Below are 22568 nucleotides of genomic sequence, written 5' to 3'. Positions count from 1 at the left end.
TTAATAAGTTACAGGGCTGAAAATAAAAGAGAAGTGTGATATTTAATTTCAAATATTTCATTCAATAGAATGTGCTTGTTTATTCTAAGGGGCTTTTCGCTCTCGGTAATAATGTAATCTTGCATCCTGCGTTTAAATTTTTCTAAAATACTTGGTTTTCTCAGGATTCGAAAAAAATCATATTACGATTCAAATGACAGTAAACTCTCGTGACGTAATCTCACCCTTAATGGTCATTGGTTAGTCGATTTAGGCAACCGTAGTAATGTCTAAGAACCGTGGTACGGAACAACATTGTCTTGTAGAATATCCGTAATGTAACGATCCGCTGTCAAACCCCCTCCGCGACCACCACTGGGTACGAAATAAGCTCTGTTTTCCTTCCGAAGATATACCACCCCAAGATATACACGAACCACCTCCATAGCAAACTGTTTAGACACTGCAGCACTGGGCAAATCGTTCTTCGGACCTCCGATAAACGTGTCGTCTTTTGTCATTGCTTTACAAGCATATTTGACTCTTATTAGAGAATAAAACTCTACACCATTGGCCAAGGTCCCAATTGACGTGTTCTCGGGCAAACCCAAGTCGAGCTTGTTTTTGACGTACGTTCAAATTGGGCCTTGTGTTAGCTCATCTGGGAGTCAAAGCGGCAACCTTAAGTCGTCTCCTAACTATTCACCGAGATAACTTGACATCTCGAATATTCCTCAAGGATTGTTGAAGCTCAATTCCTGTCGTGTACTGATTCCGCAAGACGCTTAGGACAATAAGCCGATCATCCCTCTCTGTAATTAGACATCTCCGACCCGAACCTGGTCGTCGACTGTAGCTACCGGTCTCCTAATAACGATGGTAAACTCTTGGAGACTGCCGACGGCGTCATAACAGTCAGTAGCTCAGAAAACCGATAAAATATAGAAGACTTGAATACTAGATGTGCTCTATGGGCTTTCATTAAAGAGGTATTACTCTTGCTTTTACTCTTGGTAATGCTCCAACAGCAATGAAGATTTCACGGAATTTTATAAAGCAAACCAGCAAATCTCAATAATAAGATATTTCTGCTTTGATACCTTAAATAATGCTGTAGGTAAAGAACAACCAAATTATTTACAGTAAAAAAAATACTGACTTTTTTAATGCTATTATTTGTATATTTAGAGGATGTTTTGAAATAATGTTGATTTATAATAAATAAATAGTATATTGTACAACAAGAGAGAAAAAAGACATATTTCTCACGAGCGCAGAAGTTTGTTGAAGCAAATCAAGCGAGAGAGAAATATGTCGTTTTCTCACGTGTTGTACACTGTACTATTTCTATGGATGCGTTTTTGTCAAGAGTTCAATCTTCAAAATTAAATAATTTAGGTGCTATTATGTGGATGATATGAAAAAAATGGAAATAAAATACATATTATACACATATGTATTAGGTATTTAATATTCTTAATATTTATATACTTTTTAAATTTATATTTACACAATAAAATTATCGATTGAGTTAGCAAATACAAATATTTAGGCACTTTTATAAATGTAGACAACGATAGCTCAGCAGAAATCAAAATAAGAATAGAAAAAGCCAGATCCATATTCACTAAAATGGAGAGAGTGTTCTGTGGAAGAGATTTGAGCCTTGAAATGAAACTTCGCCTGATGAGATGTTACCTACTTTCTGTGCTGTTCTACGGAATGGAGTCATGGACGTTGAAAAAGATTGATACCAAAAAATTAGAGGCATTTGAACTGTGGATGTATCGCAGAATCTTGAGAATATCGTGGACGAAGAGAGTCACAAACGTCGAGGTCTTGAGAAGAATGAATAAAGAAAAGGAAGTCATATTTACGAACAAAAAACGAAAACTGCAATACCTAGGACACATTACAAGAGGCGAAATATATGAACTGCTTCGAATAATTATGCAGGGGAAGATAGCAGGAAAAAGGTCCATAGGAAGAAGACGAAACTCCTGGTTAAATAATCTACGGGAATGGTATAGCTGTAGCAACAACGAATTGTTTCGGTCAGCAGTTTCGAAAATACGAATAGCCCTGATAATCGCCAACCTTCGGAACGAAGATGGCACTTGAAGAAGAAGAAGTTTGTTTTAAACAGATACCTTTGAGTTCCTGCCTATAATCCATGCGGAGTTTTACTTCTTTACGCTTAGTGATGTATTTTTGCCAAGTCAATCTTCTGTATATATGAATGCCTGAATATTTAAAGTCATCAGCTTCAGGTAAAGTGTGGTTATTCAATTGAATTGGTGGATATGTTTTTTTTGTGGAGAGAGAATGAGATGTGTGTTGAGTATGCCTATTTTGCTAGAATACGCCATTTAGGCAACCACTTTAAATTGTGTTCAGATCGGTTTGTAAATGCTATTATTTGTATATTTAGAAGATGTTTTGAAATAATGTTGATTTATAATAAATAAATAGTATATTGTACAACAAGAGAGAAAAAAGACATATTTCTCACGAGCGCAGAAGTTTGTTGAAGCAAATCAAGCGAGGGAGAAATATGGCGTTTTCTCACGTGTTGTACACTGTACTATTTCTATGGATGCGTTTTTGTCAAGAGTTCAATCTTCAAAATTAAATAATTTAGGTGCTATTATGTGGATTATATGAAAAAAATGGAAATAAAATACATATTATACACATATGTATTAGGTATTTAATATTCTTAATATTTATATACTTTTTAAATTTATATTTACACAATAAAATTATCGATTGAGTTAGCAAATACAAATATTTAGGCACTTTTATAAATGTAGACAACGATAGCTCAGCAGAAATCAAAATAAGAATAGAAAAAGCCAGATCCATATTCACTAAAATGGAGAGAGTGTTCTGTGGAAGAGATTTGAGCCTTGAAATGAAACTTCGCCTGATGAGATGTTACCTACTTTCTGTGCTGTTCTACGGAATGGAGTCATGGACGTTGAAAAAGATTGATACCAAAAAATTAGAGGCATTTGAACTGTGGATGTATCGCAGAATCTTGAGAATATCGTGGACGAAGAGAGTCACAAACGTCGAGGTCTTGAGAAGAATGAATAAAGAAAAGGAAGTCATATTTACGAACAAAAAACGAAAACTGCAATACCTAGGACACATTACAAGAGGCGAAATATATGAACTGCTTCGAATAATTATGCAGGGGAAGATAGCAGGAAAAAGGTCCATAGGAAGAAGACGAAACTCCTGGTTAAATAATCTACGGGAATGGTATAGCTGTAGCCACAACGAATTGTTTCGGTCAGCAGTTTCGAAAATACGAATAGCCCTGATAATCGCCAACCTTCGGAACGAAGATGGCACTTGAAGAAGAAGAAGTTTGTTTTAAACAGATACCTTTGAGTTCCTGGCTATAATCCATGCGGAGTTTTACTTCTTTACACTTAGTGATGTATTTTTGCCAAGTCAATCTTCTGTATATATGAATGCCTGAATATTTAAAGTCATCAGCTTCAGGTAAAGTGTGGTTATTCAATTGAATTGGTGGATATGTTTTTTTTGTGGAGAGAGAATGAGATGTGTGTTGAGTATGCCTATTTTGCTAGAATACGCCATTTAGGCAACCACTTTAAATTGTGTTCAGATCGGTTTGTAAATGCTATTATTTGTATATTTAGAGGATGTTTTGAAATAATGTTGATTTATAATAAATAAATAGTATATTGTACAACAAGAGAGAAAAAAGACATATTTCTCACGAGCGCAGAAGTTTGTTGAAGCAAATCAAGCGAGGGAGAAATATGTCGTTTTCTCACGTGTTGTACACTGTACTATTTCTATGGATGCGTTTTTGTCAAGAGTTCAATCTTCAAAATTAAATAATTTAGGTGCTATTATGTGGATTATATGAAAAAAATGGAAATAAAATACATATTATACACATATGTATTAGGTATTTAATATTCTTAATATTTATATACTTTTTAAATTTATATTTACACAATAAAATTATCGATTGAGTTAGCAAATAAAAATATTTAGGCACTTTTATAAATGTAGACAACGATAGCTCAGCAGAAATCAAAATAAGAATAGAAAAAGCCAGATCCATATTCACTAAAATGGAGAGAGTGTTCTGTGGAAGAGATTTGAGCCTTGAAATGAAACTTCGCCTGATGAGATGTTACCTACTTTCTGTGCTGTTCTACGGAATGGAGTTATGGACGTTGAAAAAGAGTGATACCAAAAAATTAGAGGCATTTGAACTGTGGATGTATCGCAGAATCTTGAGAATATCGTGGACGAAGAGAGTCACAAACGTCGAGGTCTTGAGAAGAATGAATAAAGAAAAGGAAGTCATATTTACGAACAAAAAACGAAAACTGCAATACCTAGGACACATTACAAGAGGCGAAATATATGAACTGCTTCGAATAATTATGCAGGGGAAGATAGCAGGAAAAAGGTCCATAGGAAGAAGACGAAACTCCTGGTTAAATAATCTACGGGAATGGTATAGCTGTAGCAACAACGAATTGTTTCGGTCAGCAGTTTCGAAAATACGAATAGCCCTGATAATCGCCAACCTTCGGAACGAAGATGGCACTTGAAGAAGAAGAAGTTTGTTTTAAACAGATACCTTTGAGTTCCTGCCTATAATCCATGCGGAGTTTTACTTCTTTACGCTTAGTGATGTATTTTTGCCAAGTCAATCTTCTGTATATATGAATGCCTGAATATTTAAAGTCATCAGCTTCAGGTAAAGTGTGGTTATTCAATTGAATTGGTGGATATGTTTTTTTTGTGGAGAGAGAATGAGATGTGTGTTGAGTATGCCTATTTTGCTAGAATACGCCATTTAGGCAACCACTTTAAATTGTGTTCAGATCGGTTTGTAAATGCTATTATTTGTATATTTAGAGGATGTTTTGAAATAATGTTGATTTATAATAAATAAATAGTATATTGTACAACAAGAGAGAAAAAAGACATATTTCTCACGAGCGCAGAAGTTTGTTGAAGCAAATCAAGCGAGGGAGAAATATGTCGTTTTCTCACGTGTTGTACACTGTACTATTTCTATGGATGCGTTTTTGTCAAGAGTTCAATCTTCAAAATTAAATAATTTAGGTGCTATTATGTGGATTATATGAAAAAAATGGAAATAAAATACATATTATACACATATGTATTAGGTATTTAATATTCTTAATATTTATATACTTTTATTTATTTAAAATTATAGTTACCAGTTATATTTGAAGAGTTTTGAAAGGTAATTCATGGTAAGTTTTGATTTGACACATTTTATTTGACAAAAATATTTGTGTTTGTATTGTGCATGTTACCATGGAAACCGCGATTCTAAGTATGGAACCCTTGAGAAAAAATATTTCCCACTGCAATGGCTGACTTTTCTCACAGCCTGAGAAATTGTTCGTTTTGAATGTATGTAAGTAGTGAGAGAAGTTGCACATTGTATAGCATCCATAGAAAAAATATGTTTTTACCTCTGTAACTTGAATTTTTTTATGTCACTTTCCTAACTGCAAATTCGTAAGAATGAATCTCAACATCTTTATGTCGAATCAAAATCCGCCTAACCATAAGTCGAAAACTTTATAACTCGAATTTTTTGGCGTCTTTCTTGATGTTCGACTTATAGAGGTTCTGTTGTATGGATATGAAAATAAACAATTGCATTTCTCTTCAATTTGAGCTCCACCATTTTTCTACACCTGTTTAGGCGTTTCACGTCTCATCAGGCAGACTTGTGGTAGCTCGAATTGAAATGAAATGCTGTTTATCTATATGTTTTAGTATACTATGATGTATCTTATAGTAACATGAAATGCCTGGGTAGGGTAGTAGCGACCTCTAAATTAGTTCTTTTGCACATAAGATTGTGCAAAATATGAAGATAATTCGACAAAATACAAGGTTATTGATTTTAAATCTTTAATGTTAAAATTTATCATTAGTGCTCTGTTTGTGTAAACTGTTTTTAATAAAAATCGTATATCTTCTATTAAAATTGACTTATCTTAGTATTACGTCAGATTCGTTCAACATTGACCTTAACATTAAATAAAAATGTGTCAAACTTATCGAGTAAATAAATAGCAACAAAAATATATATGTACCTATTTTTATACATTGTGTCGTTAGAAACAAACCGTAATTATTATAAAAACGTTTTCACCTTCAAGATCAGCCGATTTTGCTTGTTTTTACTATTTTGAATATTTTCAATTCTTTTTTTTTAAAAACTGAATTTTCTAGCTTTCAGGTAAAGATAATTTCACACAGCTAAGCTTCCTTTCGTTTTTCGTCGGACTGTCATTTGATTTTTTCGCCTTAGTTGAGGTTTTTTACTTTTGACCTTTGAATCTTTACGGCACTCGGACACTCTTCTTGTTTCATTGATGACTACAAACCATTGTTTGGCCAGCACTTCGGACGCACTGAGTAGACTCTGCCGCGGCATGTTACGTGTTACGTTGTTGTCACATATCACTTCTTTCACTGATGTGATTGCTCCATCTCTTTGGATAACTAAATTCGGTACATGGTGAGGGGTATTCAGTCAATATCATCCATAGTAGGTACCTATCTTGTTTTGGAATCTTTGGATTATTTCTATATTGCTGTTACAGGCGGCTCCCCAGAGCTGGATCCCATAGGTCCAGATTGGTTTTAAAATGGCTTTGTAGATCAGTAGTTTGTTTTACTAGTAGGTTTACTAGTAGCTTTAGTAGGTTGTTTGTTTTTTAAAAATGACAAAACGTAAAAATGGCGATAACAAGTCCTGCGAAGAAAATTCTGACTAAAAAAAAACCAAAAATAAAGCAAATATGGATGACTGATAAAATCCTTCTTCTCATGGACAATCGGAGAATAATGAAAGGAAAAAACGAACAAAGGTATAAACAAATACAGAAAGAAATCAAAAAAGAAATCAGAATAGCAAAGGAAGTTTTTTATAAAAGAAAATGTGAAGAAATAGAGCAATTGCAGACAAAACATGATATTTTTAATGTACATAAAAAGTGAAAGAACTTGTAGGTACACAAAAACGTAAGCAGCCAAATACCCTGCATAATGTCAAGGGAAACATAATAACAGAACTAGAAGAACAGTTGAAGACATGGAAAAACTATGTTGAAGAACTCTTTGCAGATGATAGACAACAATCTGAACTAAGTAACATACAAGGAGAAGAAGGTCCAGAAATACCGGAAGAGGAAGTAATGTACGCACTAAAAAGAATGAAAAACGGTAAAGCCCCAAGTCCAGATGAAATACCAACGGAAATCCTTAAACTGATAGAAGAAGACTCGATCCACATTTTAGTTGAACTTTTCAATAGCATTTATACATCAGGAAAAATACCACAAGAATGGCTTTTATCCACCTTTGTTATTATACCAAAAAAGATAAATGCCAAACAATGTAGTTATTACCGTACAATCAGTTTGATGAGCCATGTACTGAAAATATTCCTGAAAATTATACACACTGAGTACACAGAAAACTGGAAATGGACATCAATGATACCCAGTTTGGATTCCGAAATGGACTCGGAACGTTATGTCTCAAAGACAGGCCCGGCCCCAGAGGTGGGCGAACTGGGCGGCTGCCCAGGGCGGCTGATTTTGGGGCGGCAAATTTTGAAAAAGCCAATTTTTGAAATTGAAGAAATAATAAATTATGTTTTTAATATTATAAAAAATCAACATTATAAACAAGAGCGGCAAAATGCCTCTGTAAAAACGAGAATTAAAAAGTTCATTCGATCGGAAATTGTCATCGTATAAGAATAGTGGGATCAAAACTACTCGCTAAGCCAGATCACGCTAAGTCTCTAGCTCATCTACAGTCACAGCGACAGTGGGTAGAACTAGCAATTTTATTAGACTAGAATCGGACAAATCCATAGACGAAGAAACACAAAAAGTTGTAAAATGTAATATGACGACTTGTATCAATAATAAAGTTCTTAGCACAACAGTGTCTTCCATTGAGGGGCGATTCTGATAAACTTTTTAATCACAACGATGGTAATTTTTAAAGCTTGTTGAGCTCTTTGGAAAATTTGATTCTGTTTTACAAGAGCACATAAGGAGAACAACGAATGATAGTAACAAACAGCATCACTACTTGGGAAAACGTATCCAAAACGTAATTATTCAGCTTCTCCATGAACAAATCAAAAATAAAATTTTAAACTTTTTAAACTCAACAAAGTATTACACGATGGACAGATGATATCAGGCGGATTAGTAAAAAGTGGCAAAAATCAGCACAAAACCGTGAAGTATGGAAACAATTGGGGAAGACCTATGTCCAGCAGTGGACGTGAATTGGTTGGCGGATGATGATGATGATGATGAAAGTATTATAGCATAATTCTAGATTATACACCTAATATTGCTGGAGTGAAAAAGATAACTACTGTTATACGTTTTGTAGATTTAGATTTGTTCACGAAGTGTTAAAATTAAAGCACATATTCTTGGATTTGTGCTTGTTCTGAAAACCACTGGCTTGGGACTTACCGAAGTTAATTTGAAAAAACTGAATGAACTGTGAATACCTTTGGGAGATATGAGAGGACAAGGGTATGATGTATCATAATGGGGCATACATGAAAGTGAAGAACTTAAGAGTTCAAAACAGAATTTTGAAAATGAATCCTAGAGCATTTTTTGTCCCATGTTCTAGCCATTTACTTAACTTAGTCATAAATGATGCTGCTAAAGTCTCACATTCTTTGCTCTGTGGTAATAATATGGCATGACATTTTACTTCACATCAACGTAGTCAGCACTGCTCAATCACTGCAGAGTATTGATATGAGAGTACAGTGGAACCCCGATAAGTCGGCCCCCGATAACCCGGAAGTCCGGCTAACCCGGACCGATTTTTATCAGACAAACATTACAACAATAAAAATGTATGTCCTTTATGCTGGATTTTCCAATTTCTTTTCAACATCTTAAAATATTTTCTTTTATCTTTCCTTATAAACATATTGTTCCAATACTATAATATCTTATATTTTTCAGGCTAATTTTATTTATCATAATAAACTTTCTTCGTAAAAATTTGTCGCTTTAGCGAATTCCTATGTAGTTCATTCGTTTCAATTTTCAATGTCAAACACATTATACAATGAGAGATAATGCGTATTTGTGTAAATTGATACATAATATACCTTAGTAAAAATGTGTTATCGAAACCAACAGGCATCTGTAGTATCCTTTATTTACTTGAAACTGTCTGAGCATTGTTTAGAAAAAACTATTAAAAAATTATTTTTCAAACAATGGTCTTAGTCTTCACTCTTATTAAATAACATAAGTTCGTTCTCGTTGCGAGACGGTATTGTGTGTAGTAAAGTCGCATTGTTCGTTCCGTTCTGTAATCGTTCGTAAATATATTCAGATTTTGTGTTTCCGTGATTTTTTGTCTACGTAATGGCAATAAAACTTAAAATGTTGTTTTTGTTTCAAAATGATAACAAAAGACAGTTTGGACAATCGGTGCAAAGATAAGAAAGCTAAAAATGAGACTCGACGACGCTTTGTATGTGTGGAACGCGAACGTGGTTTACAAGTGTCTGTGTGCCAATTATAACGGAGTTTATCTGTAAGCATACCATATTTTAAAAATTTTGCCATTTTCTCCGGCTAACCCGAATTTTCGATAACCCGGATCGGCCGCGGTCCCGATTAATCCGAGTTAACGGGGTTCCACTGTATATCAAGCTGTAACTTTATTTAAAAAACGGAAATCCATTTTAAGTCTCTCAGAAGTGATTTAAAATTCCAGGGCTATTTTACAGCCGCAAAAGAGCCAGTATCAAAGTTATAGATTGAGAATATGAAAATCGGAGGCACAGCAATTGCAAGAAATACGAAAGTGAAAAGACAATTTGGCTATAAGGCTGAAGATGAAAATATATAGACGTACATAGATATAGAGACACACAACCTTTAACGCAGAATACATGAAATAAGTGATAGCTTTCAGAAAACTAAGAGCGTTGGTAAAATTTTTGTTTTTGGGTCTACCAAGGGAAGGGGGGCGGCGGTTGCTGATCTTGCCCAGGGCGGCAAAATCCCTAGGGCCGGGCCTGCTCAAAGATGTCTTGACATAAATCAAGATGTATTCATGTGTTTCATAGATTACAACAAGGCCTTTGATAAAGTGCGGCATGATCATCTAATCAGACTCCTGGCAGAAAAGAATTTAGACAAACGAGACATGCGACTAATACAAATATGTACTACAATCAGAAAGCAGTAGTGAGAGTAGAGAATAATACCACTGAAGAAATTGAAATAAAGCGAGGTGTGAGACAAGGATGTATAATATCACCAACCCTGTTTAATCTCTATTCCGAAGACGTAATAAATAAAACACTCTCTGAGCAATCCATAGGTATTTAAAATAAATGGTGTTAGATTAAACAATCTGAGATTTGCCGATGACACCGTTCTGATCGCAGAAACACTTAAAGGATTACAGATATTGGTGAATAAGATAGCAGATTGCAGCGAAGAATATGGACTATCTTTGAACATAAAGAAAACTAAATTTATGGTAATATCTAAATCAACACGAAATGTCCAAAATTTATATTTACACAATGAAATTATCGATTGAGTTAGCAAATACAAATATTTAGGCACTTTTATAAATGTAGATAACGATAGCTCAGCAGAAATCAAAATAAGAATGGAAAAAGCCAGATCCATATTCACTAAAATGGAGAGTGTTCTGTGGAAGAGATTTGAGCCTTGAAATGAAACTTCGCCTGATGAGATGTTACCTACTTTCTGTGCTGTTCTACGGAATGGAGTCATGGACGTTGAAAAAGATTGATACCAAAAAATTAGAGGCATTTGAACTGTGGATGTATCGCAGAATCTTGAGAATATCGTGGACGAAGAGAGTCACAAACGTCGAGGCCTTGAGAAGAATGAATAAAGAAAAGGAAGTCATATTTACGATCAAAAAACGAAAACTGCAATACTTAGGACACATTACAAGAGGCGAAATATATGAACTGCTTCGAATAATTATGCAGGGGAAGATAGCAGGAAAAATGTCCATAGGAAGAAGACGAAATTCCTGGTTAAATAATCTACGGGAATGGTATAGCTGTAGCAACAACGAATTGTTTCGGTCAGCAGTTTCTAAAATACGTATAGCCCTGACAATCGCCAACCTTCAGAACGAAGATGGCACTTGAAGAAGAAGAAGTTTGTTTTAAACAGATACCTTTGAGTTCCTGCCTATAATCCATGCGGAGTTTTACTTCTTTACGCTTAGTGATGTATTTTTGCCAAGTCAATCTTCTGTATATATGAATGCCTGAATATTTAAAGTCATCAGCTTCAGGTAAAGTGTGGTTATTCAATTGAATTGGTGGATATGTTTTTTTTGTGGAGAGAGAATGAGATGTGTGTTGAGTATGCCTTTTTTTGCTAGAATACGCCATTTAGGCAACCACTTTAAATTGTGTTCAGATCGGTTTGTAACTGCTTTGATGCCATCTTTAGATCCTTATTTAAGGTAAGAACAGCTGTATTATCTGCGAAAGTGGCTAATGTATCCACCGGAGTAATGGGAATACCATTGGTGTAAATTAGATATATAATTGATCCTACAACGCTGCTTTGTGGTAAACCTGTTTTGATTTGTAATTTGAAGGTAAGAATAATCATTATTTGCCGGATAAGGAAAAATCTAAGTAAATCGAAGGCCTTTCAAATTTGGATCTACCGGAGAATCCTCAAAATGTCATGGACAATACATACCTCAAACGAAAAGTGCTGCCTGGAATAGGAAAGGAACAAAAACTTTTCAACACAGTGAACGTTAGAAAAACGCCACTTTACCTAGGCCACATACTGAGAAATAATAAGTACCAATATGCTCAACTAATAGTGAAAAGAAATATCGAGGGAAAGAGTGAACTAGGAAGGAAACAACTATCGTGGCTAAAAAACATCCGACAATGGGCAGAGCTAACTTTTAATCGGCTTGTAAGAACAGCTGAAGACAGACAAGAGTTTGCAATTGTATGCTTTTTCTCATGAGGATCTTTCAGTGCGTAAAAGTTTTTCGATTTCTTTCTAACGCATTAAATTGTATGTGACAGAAAAAAACGCACGTCGGTGATTACATTTCGTCGGTGACATTTATAACAATTATTCTAGTTGTCAATAGATAGCGCTAGAATCGAAAAACAAATATTTACGAATTATATAATATATCTACGAATATAATCTGTACAATTTATAAGACTATACAAATCAAAGACAATACCATTTTATAAATGCAATAAACACTATTGATTTGATTTTATGCCAAATTGTAAATAAAATTTTACAACTGTCAGATTTAACTAAAATGTCAGGTTAGAATAAATGTTATAAATCTATATTATCACGGACTTACCTTTTTTTCTATCATTTGTGAAGCACTGAAAAATGCTCATGAAAAGAAGCATAGTAACCAACCTCCATTGAGGAGAGAACACTTAAGCAGGAAACCCATTATGAACGGCCGGCACGGCACAGCCCGGCACGGCACAGCACAGGCCGGCACGTCCAAAAACCCATTTGTAACGGCCGGCACGGCACGGCACCGAAAAAATGATAATTTGCCATGGAGACCTCGTCAGAAGAGTAAGTGAAATTTGTGCTGGGATTGAAACAGACGAAAATGCAAAATTATGACGGAAACATCGGTTTTGGGTTAACGAAATATTAAAAAAAGAAGAGAATATGGCGATTTTCATCATCTTTTCCCGCATAAAGATGATCCAAAATTTCTCAAATATTTTCGAATGTCTCAAACCAAATTTTATATTTCCAGATTTCAAAACAAACACGCGCTTTCAATTAAAAAATCAACAATATCTGCCTACTGCCAACAATATGACGCACTGGCGCCGACTGGCCGTTCGACTTCAACGGATTTTATTCTCCTCGGAGAATTTTGGCCGTTCCGTTTGCGTGCTGGACTGTGCCGGGCCGAGCTGGCCGCTCATAATGGGTTACGTTGCATTTAAAACTATACAAATCAATTTGGACTGTCCTGTGCCGTGCCGGGCTGTGCCGTGCCGGGCGTTCATAATGGGTTTCCTGCTTTAAGAAAAAAGAAGATCTGAGGATATAGACGATACGATGCGATTCCTTTGCATTTTTTGATACCTACTCCTTTAGTAACTGCATGGTCTATAAGGTATGGTAATTTGAGTATTGGGTGGAGACCTTAACGATAACTGAACTGAATAAAAACAAAATGAATAGTGAAAAGGTCTATGCTTGAAATAAAATTTAAAGATAAAAAAGAAAGAAAATTAAATTATAAGAGGAATTATGGTGGAATATTATGTGTTAAAATTCTTATTTTAATAAACAATTAGCTGCTTTGAGTTGATATAGGTATGTTTTATTAAAATCAATTATTTGGTAAGAATAGATCGAGTAAACTTTTTATAAAACAAGTACTTTTAAATGTTTTTAAGAACTTACTTGTATTTCGGATTTTTACCATCTACATTGTTTTTAAAAGAGGTTTCTCTATAAACAATATTATCGCTCCATTCAGCTCCGACTACGAAAGTATCTCCAACAACACACCATTGGGGCTCGTCAAAAAAGGCCAAAACCTAAAGAGATATAATAAAATTTAAAAACTTTTGATAAGATTAATGGATAGGTGTTTAGTATAACTTAATAATATATTAAAGAGACGCAATAAAAATATAATAAAGAGACACAAGCTGGAATACATCGGCCACACTATGAGACACCCTGCAAAATATGAACTTTTGCATCCGATCATTCAGGGAAAGGTCCAAGGTAAACGTGGTTCGCAGGACTCACTTCTAAACGAGTTTGACCAGGCCGGCGACGTATCTACAGTGCGACAGGTCGAAGTACCTACTGAAAAAGCCGAAGTTCTCGAAGACCCTCTTATGATGGAGTTTTCGAAAGCCTGCGACGAAATACAGATGACACTCAGCGAGGCTCGAACACCTGAAGCTGTAAGTCAGAAGGTGGATGAACTGTCGCCGGATAGTGTCCAGAAAATTATCATTGGATAATCATAATAGCAGACACCACCACCCATCTAAGTGACATAATAAGTTACTCGTAGATATTAAAAATGGATTCGATAGGGACAAAGAGACTAAAAATATTACAAGTCAACGCCGGAAGAGCAAAGGTAACACACGACTTAATTCAAGCGAAAGCCTTGGAGATAGAGGCAGATCTCTTGATCGTCCCAGAACCTAATAAGAGAATAGCTACGAATAAAGGTTGGATATATGATAATAACATCGACGTAGCGATAAAAATACTAAATAGAAACGTGTGCATCAATAAAATAGTAAGAAAAGAGGGGCATGTAACAATAAAAATCGACAAAATAACCATAATAGCATGCTATATTTCCCCGAATATTACTAGAGAGCGTTACAGACAACACGCGGAGAATATAATAGACACGACACAGAGGGAGAAACATTTTTTAGTAGCGGGAGACATAAATGCAAAGTCCTATGGGGATCCCCCCGAAACGACGAGAGGGGTGAAATTTGGAATGAGTGGATCTCCGCGGCGGACCTCATAGTGCTAAACAATGGAAAACCAACCTTTGTGAGAGGTACATCGAAAAGCCACATAGATGTCACCATAGCTAGCGGTGGTGTTGCCAAAAAGATCAGGGATTGGGACGTACTGGACGAGAACCTTTTCACCTTTCACAGGTACATTACTTACGAAATTGGCACCAAGGTCACGAAATACGGCAGGAAGAGAGCAGTATTCGACAAGGAAAAATTTAAAAGAGAAATAAATAACCTACAAGAAGAAACTACCAACTTTAACGAGCTCCGAGAAAATATCATAAATGCACACAGAAGAAGTACCATAAATAGGCACACTACATATACAATACCCTACTGGTGGAATGACCAAATCCAAAATAAGCGAGAGGAATGCTTAAGACGCAGGCGAATAGCACAAAGGCATAGAAACCAAGAAGAACATAAGGAGGCATATAAGAGAGCCAAAAAAGAATTAAGTAGTGAAATTAAAAGGGCTAAACGCACATGTTGGCAGGATTTGTGTGCCGCGCTGGAAGAAGACATATGGGGCGAAGCATATAAGATCGCCATGAAAAGTCTAAGGTTCGAGTCCCCATATAACCTTTGTGCAAAACGAAAGATGGAAATAGCAAACACTCTATTTCCAAGGAAGCCCGACAACACATTCCTACGGATAAACAATAATATTAGACCTGCAGAGTTCACTACTGAAGAGATCATACAAGCAGCAGAAAGTATAAAGCCAGGAAAAGCACCAGGTCCAGATAAAGTAACGCCAGAAGCAATAAAACTGGTAGTAAAAGAGAAACCTGAAGTGATGCGCAAAGTATTCAATGAATTGTTGAACACACAAGAATTCCCAGATAAACTGAAGTTGGCGAGACTCGTATTATTACCAAAACCAGGAAAGAACCCGGACGAAGCCAGCTCATATAGACCTCTATGCTTACTAGATTGCATAGGAAAATTATATGAAGGTCTTATAAAGAAACGTCTTGAAGACGAACTTGAAATTCTGGGAAAAATTTCAGATAGACAGTACGGTTTTAGAAAATCCAGATCGGCTATAGATGCGGTGAAGAAGATCTCTGATACTGTAAAAAGATCAGAAAAAAGATTTGCCATTCTTGTGATGTTCGACGTGAAGAACGCCTTCAACTCTGCAAATTGGCATCACATACTAACGAAGCTCGAAGTGGCAGGAGTGTCAGACTACATCATAAATATTATAAATAAATACCTGACAAACAGATATTTAAATGTGGCATATAATACAGACATGAAACTCTCATCAGGAGTACCGCAAGGGTCCGTTTTGGGACCTACTCTATGGAATGTACTGTACAACGGGGTATTGGAAATAGACTATGGGCAAGACACCTACGCCATAGCATATGCAGATGACCTTGCAATCCTAATAGAGTCTAACATAAACGGGGATATTGAAGAAAAGGTGATAAGTTGTTACAGAAAAGTCAACAGGTGGATGACAGAGAATGACCTAGAGTTGGCAAGTAGTAAAACAGACATAGTAATATTAAAGGGACCAAGACAGAGACCAACTTTGAGCTTTGATTTAAATGGTAGTATTATAGAACCGAGTAACTGTGCTAAATATCTGGGCATACACCTTGATTCAGGTTTGAGATACACTAAACACCTTATAAATACAGTTCAGAAAGCTGAACAGAGAATTGCTGCTATGACAAAGAGTATGCCAAATATAGGCGGACCTAGCAACTATAAAAGAAAATTGTATCTCCAGGTAGTACAATCCACCCTCCTATATGGGGCACCTGTATGGCTTGAAGCGTTGAGATACAAAAAATATGAGGAAATATTAAAGAGAAGTCAAAGAAAACCCCTCCTGAAGGTAGTAAGTGCATACCGAACTACATCGACGATAGCTCTACAGGTGATCGCGGGTACGCTCCCCATTCACCTCCTAGCAAAAGAGCGTAAGATTATATACGAAAATGATAACGGTCACCTAATAGGAGTGAAAGCCGAGGTAAGAGAGCAAATGCTAAACGAATAGCAACAAGAATGGGAGCAACAGATAGAAAAAGCACAATGGACGAAAACACTAATTCCAGATGTGAAAGAGTGGTACCAATGTAGGTTTAAAAGAATAAATTACTTTTTTACACAATTCCTGACCGGGCACGGCTCATTCAGGTCTTACACATATCGTATAAGGAAAACTGAAGATGACTTATGTATAGAATGTGGAGTGCGTGACGACGCAGAGCATTGTGTATTCCATTGCAACGTTTTCCACGATAAACAACAAGACATGAGAAGAAAACTAGGTGAGATAACACCAGAGACTATAATGAATGTAGCCATGCAAAGCAAAGAAAATTTCAACGTGATAGTAGACCTAATAACAGAGATAATAAAAAAAAAGGAAACGAGAGAGAGAGCGAGACAAGATGGGAGATGAGAGAGTGACAGAAGACATAGTCAAGGACATTTTATCATTTATTTTACTTATACACCTTTATCTATACACTTTTATCTTTACAATGTTTTATGAATACTTATTTTATCTTACTTTATTTTATTTCAGTTGTGTAAACTTCGTTTTATTTTAACTTTTTTCATATACTCTTCTTTTTGTACACAGTACTCAATGTTTTATTTCTAGAACAAATAAAAGAATAACTACTCCTCACAGTCGGCTCCACCGACATGGAGTAGAGATAGGGTCAGCAGCGGATCATCTGAAGTAACGTTTGTTAAAAATACGTACCGGGTGTCCACGGCTGGAATGAGGGGGTTTTAGTGGGTAGGCAGTTGCGTTTTCACGATTGATTCGCTCGGCTTCACGGGTGTCTGAATCGGGCAAGCGGACTGAATCCCACACACCAGGGTAGAGGGCAGAACACTAATTTCTTGGGGTGCTGCGGTCTACCCTGACGGTCTTATGAAGATTTCCTCCTTCCCAACAAAAAAAAAAAGGTAAACGTGGTTATGGTTGAAGAAGAAAATGATGGCTGAAAATCCAAGATAATGGTACGGAAAATCGACTATTATACATCATTATTCAGAGATGCTCTTAATAAAGTCACGATAGCGAATATGGTAGTCAACATGATATTTAACGAGTGATAACGGTCATGGAACTAGAACAAGAACAATGAACATTAGCATAATCACCAACACTATCAACATCATCTATATTAATAAATATCATCGTTAACATTATCATTATTATGAAACTAATTTTTCTTCTTTTTCTTTCATTTCTCTTTATTTTATATTTTTTTATAATAGAATAGAATAGAAATATGCTTTATTGTCACTGAAAATTATACAATTTTATAGACAAAGCTTAATATAGGGTCAAAAATAACAATAACAAATACAATTTTCTGAAATTAGATAAATTATATAAAAAAATATACAAGGGATATTATACAGGATGGTTCATCTTATTCGCCTCGGTCTCTGTACGGAAAACCACTTAATATTTTAAAAAAATTCTTCACAGAAATATACAGAGCGTTTAATACTATAACCTAAAAATATTGTGAATTATACAGGGTGTTCTAAAAAAGAGTGGTATATCAAAGTTATATTTTTTCTTATGGAATGCCCTATATCTGATGATATTATTGAATTTACCTTAAAAAATAAGCTATACTTTCATAAGGGTTTCCTATACCTAAATACAGAGTGTTTTGATTTATTTCGATTTTTATAAAAATGTAAGGTTTTAGAAACAAAAAAAAAATAAATATCTACGAATCTAAGAAGCAGTAACAAATTCTTTCTTGGATCTTAATAATAGACTATTTAACATATTTAAACAGGTGCTTATTGCAACAAAATTTCTTACAGGGTGGTCAAAATATGAGATTGTTCTATTAATAAATTCAAGCTGTAATAACTTACTTATTTGCCAACTTTGAGCTTCATATTACAAAATTAGTTAGAATGTTACAGGTTGTTCGATAACACAGTGGCAGACCAAACTTATGTTTTTTTTTAAATGGAACACCCTATATTTTATTTTATATCCGAAATCCTGTTAACTTCTCCATCAAAAAAATGTAAAGGTTTATTATGTTACAGGGTATTTACAAAGTTATAACCAATTTTGTATGAAAATCGTAACAAGTTCAACTCCCTCTATAAATAAAAATAAGCACAACAGCATTGGTTTATTATTGCCATATTTTTTTATTTATTGTCAAAATTTTCAAGAATGATTTATATTGCTAATTTTCTTTATATCAAATACAGGGTGAGTCAAAACGCAAGTACATTATTTTCTCAGTAATGTTAAATGGAACACCCTGTATTTTATATCATTATTGAAAAGTAACGTTACCGTACTTTAATTTTTATATAACATTCCCTATGTCCAAATTTATTAGTTTTCGAGATATTTTCATTTTTCAGATCAAATTATTTTAGATGTCTAAAATCTAAATTTTAAGTAATGCATGACTGAATTGACAATTGACGACTACTGATTATCAAACCGGTAATCAATGTAACAATGTAGCAAATAAAGAAATAAAAATAATTTATTAGTACAATTTTACAAAAAAAAAACACAACCACAACATGCAACATTTTGGAAACAATTAAAAACTACTTTTTTATGTAAATGTAACAAATAAAGAAAGAAAATTAGTAATAAATTTTACAAAAAAACACTTTAAAAATAATTTATCAGTAATACATTTTGCAAAAAAAACATGTTTGAAAAAATTAGAAACTACTTTTAATAAAATATTTTTATTATTTAATTACATAAGGTGTTCAAAATTACCTCCTAACACATTTATGCACGTCTAAAAACGATCATTGAATGAGCTACTTACTAGTCCTGTCGCCAGGGGGGGGGGTACAACGGCCTCCTTAATTCAGATGGACTTACCCAAGTTTTTTTTATATATTTTGACCCGTAGAATACGAATTTTTTGGGTAACAGTTGATCCGGATGTCGATAAGATTGTTATAGACAAAGAACTTGAGGAATTACATAACAGCGATTTCTCGCAAAACAAAACACTTTTTTGTATTTTTTGGGTCATTGTAAGCAAAAAATATTCCTACAAGTTTTTTCGTAGAATGCATAGTTTTCGAGATAAAAGCGGTTGAACTTTAAAAAAATCGAAAAATTGCAATTTTTGAACTCGAATAATTTTTGATTAAAAAATAAAGTAGCAATTCTACTTAAAGCATTTGAAAGTTTAAGTCAAATTATATCGGTTTTGATTATTTGCATTGCTAAAAATTAATTTTTTTATTGTTAAACAAATCTATAAACACATAGTGTTTCCCGTGCCTAATACATGCGTTTTAACGCATGCTACGTAGAAATTGCCTCGCTTGCACTTGTAGCTACTCTACCTACTAGTTCGATTTTAAATGAGAAATCATTGAAAACATCACTCACATACTAGGTGTTTATAGCTTTGTTTAACAATAAAATAATAAATTTTTAGCAATGCAAATAATTAAAACCGATATAATTTCAAATGTGGTAAGCAGAATTGCTACTTTATTTTTTAATCAAAAGTTATTCGGGTTCAAAAATTGCAATTTTTCGATTTCTTGAAAGTTCAACCGCGGTTATCTCGAAAACTATGCATTCTACGAAAAAACTTGTAGGAATATTTTTTGCTTAAAATGACCCAAAAAATATAAAAAGATGTTTTGTTTTGCGAGAAATCGCTGTTATGTAATTCCTCAAGTTCTTTGTCTATAACAATCTTATCGACATCCGGATCAACTGTTACCCAAAAAATTCGTATTCTACGGGTCAAAATATATAAAAAAAACTTGGGTAAGTCCATCTGAATTAAGGAGGCCGTTGTACCCCCCCTGGCGACAGGACTATACTCTACGAAGCATTTGTAAATTAACAAATCGAAATACACTTTGTATTCCATTTTTCATCTCATCCCTTATAGTTGGAGGTATTCTATAAACTTCATTATTAACGTAACCCCAAAAAAAATCAGTCCAGTTTATTAAATTCTGGTGATTAGGGTGGCCACGCTACTGGTCCATTGAAAAATGAAAATATCTCGAAAACTAATAAATTTGGACATAGGGAATGTTATACAAAAATTAAAGTACGGTAACGTTACTTTTCAATAATGATATAAAATACAGGGTGTTCCATTTAACATTACTGAGAAAATAATGTACTTGCGTTTTGACTCACCCTGTATTTGATATAAAGAAAATTAGCAATATCAATCATTCCTGAAAATTTTGATAATACGTAAAAAATATGACATTAATAAACCATTGCTGTTTTGCTTATTTTTATTTATACAAGGAGTTGAACTTGTTACGATTTTCATACAAAATTAGTTATAACTTTGTAAATACCCTGTATAACATAACAAACCTTTATATTTTTGTGATGAAGCAGTTAACAGGATTTCGAATTTAAAATAAAATATGGGGTGTTCTATTTAAAAAAAAACATAAGTTTGCTCTGCCACTGTGTTATCGAACACCCTGTAACATTCTAACTAATTTTGTAATGTGAAGCTCAAAGGTGGCTATAGCGGATCTATTGAGCTTTACCCCACTAATCAATCACCCTGTATGCAGGTGCTGCTAAGTATTTAGGTATAACATTCGATAACAAACCACGCTAGAAGGCTCATGTCATGAAAAAAAAGGAAGAACTACATAGATATAAGGTATAAAAAAATGTATTGGCTAGTCGGAAGAAACGCCACTCTGTCGATCCATAATAATTACTTTACAAACGTACATACATATATTGAGACCTGTATGAACTTATGTACGCCCACTATAGGGGTGTAGACCAAGCAATATAACAATAACAATAATACAAAGATTCCAGAACAAAATACTGAGAAACATTGTAGATGCTCCTTAGTACGTGGCAGTGACCTCCATAAGGATATAGGAAACTGGTTATAATCATCAAGAAAATGGCAGGAAGTCACGAGCAACGGCTTCATAGGCACGAGAATATTGAGGCAATACATCTCCTCGATACTACTGGGCAAACTAGAAGATTGAAGAGGACAAAGCCCTTTGAACTAAAAATGAATAAACATTTTCAATTTTTAAACTTAAATTTAAACTTTTTTTCAAACTCCTTTTGAACTAGTTTGAGTGATGGTGAAAAGCAGAGCATAGTGCTTGTGCGCGTGTGCATGTTAGAATATAGGACTATTTTGTTAATTTAGATAGCTCTTAAGCTATCTCTTTAGATAAGCTCTTAATTTTAAGGAACAATAGTAATTTAGGTTAAATTAAAATTGCTCATTGGTCATTTATGACCAGATTGTAATAATTGTGGTAATCATCGTCGTGCTGATGATTATAAAAAAATACATAAACGTATTTTTAAAAATAAGTTTGTTGTTCTATTATAAATGACTGCCCAACAATAAAAATCCAAAGCGATCATCAAAAACGATGATATTTCTAAATATTGCTCCATTAACAAATATTTAATTAAAACTTTAAAAAGGTTGGGTAAACCCTGTAGTTGGCTGTATACCTTTGATAAGACAACGTAGAATGAACATTTCCGTTGTATGCAGAGGTATATATTATGAATTTATTAAAAATTCTTTAAAACACATCCACAAGGTAGTGGAAAATTACAAAACACAAAACGCTTTTAGTCTAAACTTACCATCATCAGTGTGAACGTCCGGTGTACAAGTATTTGGAACTAGCCACTTCATTTGGTGAAGACCCTCTAAATTACATTATTGGTAAATTTAACATTATAAAGTAGGCGACATTAAGTCTATGTATTAAGATTATTTGAAAACCATGTGGATGTACTTCATCCTTGCTCGAAAAATGCACGTAGTGCTCAGGTGAGCACTGCAGTACCAATACATAGCGAGTTTTGTAATTTTCAACTACCTTGTGGATACATTTTAAAAAAAATTTAGTACCTACATTCATATATACCTACACACAACGGAAG

The 22568-nt window shown here is 34.4% G+C and overlaps 1 protein-coding gene across 1 annotated transcript in view; it reads right to left on the bottom strand.

Moving 5' to 3' along the window:
• Nucleotides 1-22568, bottom strand: part of LOC126880188 (inositol oxygenase) — a 57083-nt gene that overhangs the window by 8821 nt on the left and 25694 nt on the right. The window contains exon 4 of the mRNA XM_050643970.1: nucleotides 13530-13666. Coding sequence (XP_050499927.1) covers nucleotides 13530-13666 — 137 coding nt within the window. The remainder of the gene's footprint in view (nucleotides 1-13529; nucleotides 13667-22568) is intronic.

This window comes from Diabrotica virgifera, chromosome 2 (genome assembly GCF_917563875.1).
Source record: "Diabrotica virgifera virgifera chromosome 2, PGI_DIABVI_V3a".
Lineage (NCBI taxonomy): Eukaryota > Metazoa > Arthropoda > Insecta > Coleoptera > Chrysomelidae > Diabrotica > Diabrotica virgifera.
This window is presented reverse-complemented; position numbering and strand designations above follow the sequence as displayed.